Below are 8,073 nucleotides of genomic sequence, written 5' to 3' on the forward strand. Positions count from 1 at the left end.
GTTCTGTATGCAACATGTATTAATATATTATTACAACATCATAAAGTATCCTCAATTTTTGGCAGTAAATTATGATTTTAAAAACAAATGTTTGAAACAAAGACTAGGAAAATTCACAATTTATTGCATTTTTATTGCATTTACAATCAAATAAAAGGCTCGGAAATCTGTTCCTGCACAGACATCAAGAAGAATTGCCATAAGGAACAAATAAATTATATTTCTGAATGAAAAAACACAGTTTGGATCTTCTTACATCACAGTTTCATCAGAATCTGCTCAGATTTTTCACCAGAGTATAAATATAATTGAATTGTTGATTCAAATTATTAATTTCTTTCCTCAGCAGCCATTTCCTGTTAATAAGCTCCAGAAGCAGTTTGTATCTGTGCAGATTCTTTGAGAGGTGTGCGTCATTTGTTTCAGAAATCCAAAACACAGGTTTAAAAAAGTACAGGTACCTTTTCCAAAACCATAAATCATTCAGTTTTTTCCAACAAAATAATAAGATATAGATTTTTACACATTAAACACACATTCTGTTATTGAAGAGTCAAAACACACTGGCAGAAATTTCTTCAAGAAGAAGGAAAAAAACATATTTTAACCAAAGAAAATTAAAATAAACCTCAGTGAAAAAAGATAAATTAGACCCTTTGTGCTCATTAACAGTGATTATTTTACACTAACTGTATAAAAAATGTCCTATGGCAGGTGAGGAGGTTATATCCTGAGTACAACTCGGTCATAAAAGTAAATATTAAGAAAAACAAAGTTCCCTCCAGTAGAGGAACTCAAAGTAACTGAACTCCTGTTTCCTCAGGATGCCTTAGGTCGTAACGCCGTCCCCCTCTGACAGAGAAGACTTCAGGCAGGTATAGGACTGCGATCTGAACTTCATGCAGGGCAGATGCTGATTTTTAACCTAAAGAACAACAAAAACAAACAAACAAACAAAAAAGATCACATTTAAGGATGTTTGTGTTGCTGATTTAAAGAAATTTAACCACAACATTCATCATTAAACTCAAAAAGATCAGATTAAAAGTCATATTTTTCCCAACTGGTACAAAAAAGGCAAAAAATAATGTTTAATTGCACTTCTGTATAAATGCTAATCTTAAAAAAAACCCTCTATGGTCAAAAATAATCCAGCACTTTACTATATCAGAAAGCAGTCAAATTAAAACTGTCACTTTGTTTCCAAAATAAACAAAGATAAAATAAAATTAAATATAATGTAGGTTATCTGATTAAAGTTAGTCAGTAGCTTGTTGGCTTGGAAAGATATTTTTCCTTTATAAATAGAATAACCATTCAAAAACAACTTTTTATATGTACGTTTTATATTTATTCAGGTAAAATTAACATACATTTATAACCTTTAAGATATGCAACAAACTGAATCAAGGGAAACCAAATGAAATTTAGATTCCATCAACTTCTATGCTAAATGTTGTGTTCTGTATTTCTGAGCATTAAATTACTGAACTAAAACAAAAATAAAGCGATCTAACATCCTAATCAGCCGACCAGACACTGATCCTCTGACTTCCTCCTGAGTTATTCTTACTTTAAAGTTACCAGACCGGCCATTTTGATTCCCAACAGGGTGTTCTTTGTGTGAACTGACCTGTTCAGGTGTCGTCTCAGTAATTCCAAGCTCACCTTGCTGCTGAAGATGAACCGGCCCACGACGATGACCACCAAAAGAGTAAACGCCCCCAACAGGCCGAGGACCAGGAACACTGAGGAACAGTAGGACGAGACAAGTCAGAACGCCAAAATATTCACACCAAAACAGCCAAATTAATCAGACGTTTTACACTCAGACGCAGGAATAACGTTATCTGAAGAGGCGTACATGAGTGCTGGGGTGGGGGAGGACTGGTGAAGGCGCAGCGGCGTGCGCTGGGGACGCTGTTCCGGTTTATGAGGGACTTGAAGGAGACGGAGACGCAGTACTCCACACCTGGCTGCAGGTACGAGATCACGGTCTCCTGCTGATAGGGCTGCTCCAATCTGAACTGAAACACAGAACAGAAACCACAAAATGTCACCAAAGAGAGGATGAAGATGGTCATTTGGAAGACTGGTTGGAAAAGAAAATTAAGCTATGATACAGAACGTGAAGGAGGAGTGAAATAGGATCAAAAGCTGCATTAGTTGTGCAATTTGACATTTTGAAAATACATTTGCTTAATGGAAACACAATAATTAAGAAAAACTGATTTTTCAATAGGGGGTTTTGGTGCTCTGGTAGCTTTATTGAAATTGGTTTATTTCATATTATTGAAACGGAAACAATTTATTTGCATCACAAAAGCCATGTGACCAACAACCAGATGTTGCCACTAACGCAAACTACGAAAAAGAAGACGGCAGGAAGCTGTCGGAGGATGATGATTTTAATGACTTATTTATGTGTGATTTTAATTTTGTTTCTTATTTAACAAAAGCATCACAACTGCGAAATTGTGGTTATTGCGAATATTAAATCTGTTTCCGTTCACCATATAATTGTGCAATTTGACATTTCAAAAATAAATTTGCTTAATGGAAACGCACCAATATTGAAAGAAGAAAACACTTGTTTTTCAATAAAAAGTTTTGGCACTAAGATGGAGGTTTATAAAAAAAAAAAATTCACAAAAATACAAGGAAAACACTTTTTTTGCATCACATGATCAACAACAGGATGTTACTACTGGCAGAAACAATGAAAACAAGAACAGGAAGTAGTTGGAGGATGATGGCGCAGCATGATTTTAACAACTTATTGCATGAACAAACTTATCCATGTGTGATTTTAAGTGAGTTTCTTATGTAATGGAAACATCACAATTGCAAAATTTTGTTGTTTTTTACCTTATAAGAATATTAAATATGTGTCCATCAACAGTGTAATTGCACAATTTAACATTTCAAAAATAGTTTAAGGGAAATGTGCCAATTTAAAAAAAAACTTACATTTTTCGATAAAAATGTTTGGTGCTGGGATGACGAGGTATCTTGGACATATTGAAATTGGTTTCTGTCACAAAATTGTAATGGAAACTTTTTTCTCATCACACGAATCACATAAACAACAACCGAATGTTACTATTGGAGGAATACTTTGCTCTAAGCAGAACACAATTTTGGTAAAATTGCAAAATAATCCTAAAATTTAAACTGTAAAAACTATAAAAAGTATCAAAATGCCAATTCAGTTTGGTAAAATGCAACTTTTTGCAAGTGATTCTCTCCTTCCTTTCTCTAAAATCACATTTTGTCACATTACTTTTGTATAATTTTGTCAAAAATGATGAATGCATTATGCGCATTCCTTAATAAAATGAAAAGCTGTCTTCAAACATTCCCAGCAAGTCTCCAAAATATGGTGCTATCCCCAAAATTAATTAATCGTCTTTTAAAACCATCTCTTTCCAGTAATTTCTGTGAAATGGTGGAGCGCATCACTTCCTGCTGCACAGGAAATGTCAAGCATAACCAGGAGTCAACCGCTGAGGTGTGCAGACTGAAACTGGAAGTTCAGTTTCAGTTTATTCAGTAAAGAAACTGCAGTTTGGTTTGAGAGCACAGTTTGATCAGCTCAGAAATATTTAAATAAAATCATCAACATGCCTGTTTTAAATGGTTTTTTTGTTTGAGTTTTTTAAGCAGGTGAAATCGTCAAACTTTGAGCTCTGCTAAATAAAAAAACAACATGTCATCAGCAGGTTTTAAGATGAGTTGAAAAACATCACATGATAAAGAGAAAAAACAACCACAGGGGAAACGACAGAATGATGACGTGAAGGCTGTAAAATACCCTGAGGGGACGAAAACAACCAGAAACCAAACGCAACTCATCACAAAACAGGCCGCAGAACCACAAAGACGCAGAAATTAATGGCTCTGGGTCAGTTTGTCCTTTAAAGTATTCACACCCACCCTTTGCCATTTCATCCCAACCTGCTCTGAAACCACAAACAAAGCTTTTTTTTCCACCAGTTTAACCACTGAGTTCAGTATATTCCCCTTTTAAAATGCTGAATTTGATGTGTGTTTTAACTACATATTAGCTTTACATTGTGCCTGGTCACCACTGGCTGGGGCTTGATTGGGGCCGTTGATTAGAAATTTGACAAGATCAGACTCCTGACGGTAGTCACAACTAGTACATAGCAAAAATATTCACACCAATGGAGAATTTTCACATTTTGTATCATTTCAATCCCAACTTACAAAGTTTTCAACTGGGTTAGATGTTAGCTACATGAAGTAGCTACGCTTTGCCACTTTGAGCCCATCAGCTTTCCTTCCGTATCCATAAACAAACTATTTCCTACCATGGCATTCAGTTTATTTCTTTATTAAAATAGGTTAAAAATGCAAAATTTCAAATATAGTCGACTTTACATAAATTTCTCAAGGTTTTACATTACACCTGGTTTCCACTGATTGGGGTTTGTTTTTGCCAGTTCATACGAAATATGACAGATTATGATTGGAGTCACATCTCCTACATTGCAAAAATATTCTTACCTTTGGAGTATTTTCAAATTTTTTCACATTTTGATGCCAAATTACAAAATATTCAGCTGGATTAGATGTGACAGATCAACAGGAAGTAACTATGCGTTGCCATTTTGATCTGACCTGGTTTCATTCTGTTTCCTTCAGGATTTGTTAAATGGAAGAAAAAAATAGGAAAAAAGTCACGTGCATTTATATTCAACTCACTTTACTTTGATACATGATAGAGATACACTGTTGGCAATCCTGGAGAAAAACAAGCAGGAAAACTAAGCTGGTAGTTTAGTTTTCGCCCAGAACACTCATTGTCAGAAAAAGTGTTTCACATTCAGATGGTGTAACAAGAGAAACCAGCAAGAAACAATAAAACCAAGCAGCTGAAATACTGAGGAGGAGAGAAACATCAACACCAAGTGAGACCAATCAGAGGAAGCAGAAAGCAAAGAGAAGGAGAAAACTAAACACAGAGGAAACCAAACCACAAATCTAAAGCAACTAAACCAAGAAGGAAAATGCGAGAGTCAAAACCAGAATGCACTGAAAGAAAAGAAACTTGACACAATTCAGTCTGGTAAAACAGAAATAACAAGAATAAAAACCCAAATGTTGGCGGATTATCAGGATATCACTGTAAACACAAATAACAAGTTAGAGAGAATCTAAATTATTGCTAATCAAAGCAAAAACAATTAACATTTGAATGATACAAAATGGCCTGTGGAGAAAAAGTTATGAAATTATAAAAAATACAAAATATTAAAGGTTGAAGTTGCAAATTGATAAATTCCTGAGTCAATCACAATAAAGAGAAAGAGAACTAAAGATGCACCAAAGCATAAAAATGTCTGTAATAAGTCATGGTGTAACAGTTTATTTTTCATTTTAACTGAACCTTTTCATTAATTTTAGAGATAAAAATGTAGTGGATTCAGACAAATTTATTAATAAAATACTGATGAACATGGATTTTAAAGTCTGCCGTTTTAAAAAATAAATCAGTAAATCGCTATTTTCCATTTAATTATTTTTCTCTCAACTAGCACCTTTTAATTTACAGAGACTTCAGTATTAATTTTATTTGTTGTTTTGGTTCTTTATATTGGACATTTAAAATGTCGTCCAGTTCAAATGTCAAATATTTATTAGAAATCAAAGTTTAGGGTGAACTTATTTGCATTTTTAACTTGAAAATGGGCTCAAAACAACAACAATATTATCACTTATCGCACTAATTTGATCGTCCAGAAAAATTTGTTTTCATAGCAACGACAATGAAACACAAATGAGGGACGCCTGAAGAAAATTCACATCCAAGTTGAGGAAAAGAGAAGGGAAACTATTGCGAAATAAAGAATAAACAGGATCTTTGTCAGGAACTCTCACCTCGGCGCCGTCTCTGGTTCTCCTCACGTTCAGTTCCATTTCCCTCTGCAGATCCTTCAGCTGCACAGGGCCGTCTCGGATCTGCAGAACCAAACAGTTCCCACAGCCGGACACGGAAACCTCAGGAGGTCCCAGAACGGCTGACGAAAAGAAGACATCAACCTGCTTTAAGGCTTTAAACTTATAAAAGACTGTAGTTACACTTTAAATGCGAGAAATACTAATAATGTAAATGCTGCCATTGTCAAATTAGGGACAGTTAAATCGTTTACTGGCATATTTTTATCACCAAAGTTTAGAAAAAACTGTTAGGGTTAAGTAAGAGGAACCACAAGGCTCTTTGCTTGGTACAAAACTTTTTAAATTGTGATTAAATTGTATACATACGGCTACAAACACTCTAAACGTCACTTTATATGCAGATGACACCACATTATTGAACCGGGTTCAGATTACAGAAAGACAAAAGGGAGGGAGTTAATTTTGAGGAAATGGTTTGATACAAAAAATTTACGCAAAATAATATGGTTAACATACATAATGTGCATGTGCTATATTTATATTTATATGTTTGAAAAGTTACAGTCAAACTTAGCAGCAATAATTTGCGTTATTTAGTCAGAAAAAAAAAAGAGTTCAGCTTTAAAGTAATATTTTCACCATGTTATTCATTAGTAAATTTCTCAGTTTCAAACTAAATATTTAATTAGAAGCTAATTTAATATTTATAGTACAGTTTACAAAGTAATATTTAGTTAGCAAGCTAAATATCTTGTTTTAAAACTAAATAATTCATATTAGAGTTAAATAGTTTGTGTGTAAACTAAATATTTAGCTTGCATTTTAAACTGAACCCCAATTTTTTCCCCCATTTTTTATGACAGGCTAAATAACCAAAATTAGCACTGTTAATTTTTTGTTGTGTTCCTTTAGAAACATTTCTTCTTTGTAAATCCGTAATTATTTACCGTTGGTAAATACTGTTAGCAGTTAGACCGTTGGAAAATAATTCTGTAATATTGATTTTAAAAAGTACATTGGCAGATTATTTAACTTATAACAAGACATTTTTCCCATTTTATGAGTGAATTAATCTGCCAGTGGAAGTACTACTTTTCATTAAGATTCAAGAACTGCTGACTTAAAACAAGCTAGTATATATTGCTGAACAGTCAGTTGTGAGTTAGTTTTGTCTTATTTTGGTTGCAATAAGATATTTGCACTGGAAACTAAACCAAATTACTTGGTAAGAGTTTGTATTTTTGCAGCATATAATGTTTGCAATTGCTATCACGCCTTAGTTTATGGTAATTTATGTTTGAGAAAACAGATAAATCATGTTACCAAATGATTGGTAAACAAATTATCCAAACAATAAATCTGACGTTTTCTGTATTCACGTGTTTGGTTGAAACATGTCAGGTCTGAATGATGATGTTCGGCTTTGTTTGTCTCTCACTGTCAGCCAGAGGGTGGAACAGATTCGAAGTGGTCCAGCTGGAGGTCTGGTTGGTCCTGAAGGCTTGGACTTGGGCCACGTAGAGGCCAAACGAGTCCTTTAGTTTGCTGGTTAGATTGCACGTCTGTCCGGCCGTCAGCTCGGCGCACTCAGCCACCGTTTTCCATCTCTGCTTCCTACACAGAGAAAGCAAACAGGCAGTTAGAACGGAGCGAGGGCTGCTGTGTCGCACTACAGATATTAATGTTTCCTAAATGCTCAGGCAGGAAACTCACAGCTTTTATGAAACTTTCACAATTACTCAGAAAGAAAAGCACTTGGTCAGAAGCTCCCAGAAACAGAAATGAAACTTAAGAGCGGCTCTGTGGAGAAATGATGGAAACATCTAAGTGCAATGAGGGATGTTGATGTTTGTGCGGATGTTTACAAACCTTTTGAGCTTTTTACCAATTCACATGAGTGTCTGCACTCGTTTCCACAAACCTCAGCCACGTCCACTGTTTCATATTGTTTTATTAGCTGCAGTAGAGTATGAATTATCCCACACATTCACAAGCAGAAAATGTGGGTAACACTTTATTTGAAGGGGGGTGAATAAGACTGACATGACACTGTCATAAACATGAATAAGCCTTCATGACGCTTTATGACTGTTGTCATAAAGCGTCAGTCATAAATGACGCTTTATGACTGTTGTCATAAAGCGTCAG

At 34.8% G+C, this 8,073-nt stretch overlaps 1 protein-coding gene across 2 annotated transcripts in view; it reads right to left on the reverse strand.

The window, feature by feature from the left end:
* Positions 1 to 104: 104 nt before the first annotated feature.
* Positions 105 to 8,073, reverse strand: part of LOC103153915 (interferon alpha/beta receptor 2-like) — a 15,003-nt gene continuing 7,034 nt past the window's right edge. The window contains exons 3-7 of one of the 2 annotated variants that reach the window (XM_016662275.1): positions 7,364 to 7,539; positions 5,905 to 6,044; positions 1,865 to 2,027; positions 1,669 to 1,748; positions 105 to 925 (exon numbers count right to left, since the gene is read on the reverse strand). In XM_016662275.1, coding sequence (XP_016517761.1) covers positions 830 to 925; positions 1,669 to 1,748; positions 1,865 to 2,027; positions 5,905 to 6,044; positions 7,364 to 7,539 — 655 coding nt within the window. In that variant the 3' untranslated portion in view covers positions 105 to 829. Of the gene's footprint in view, positions 926 to 1,633; positions 1,749 to 1,864; positions 2,028 to 5,904; positions 6,045 to 7,363; positions 7,540 to 8,073 lie in introns of both variants that reach the window. The other variant, XM_007575007.2, reaches the window with a different exon arrangement.

This window comes from Poecilia formosa, unplaced genomic scaffold, assembly GCF_000485575.1.
Source record: "Poecilia formosa unplaced genomic scaffold, Poecilia_formosa-5.1.2 Scaffold367, whole genome shotgun sequence".
Taxonomy (NCBI): Eukaryota; Metazoa; Chordata; class Actinopteri; order Cyprinodontiformes; family Poeciliidae; genus Poecilia; species Poecilia formosa.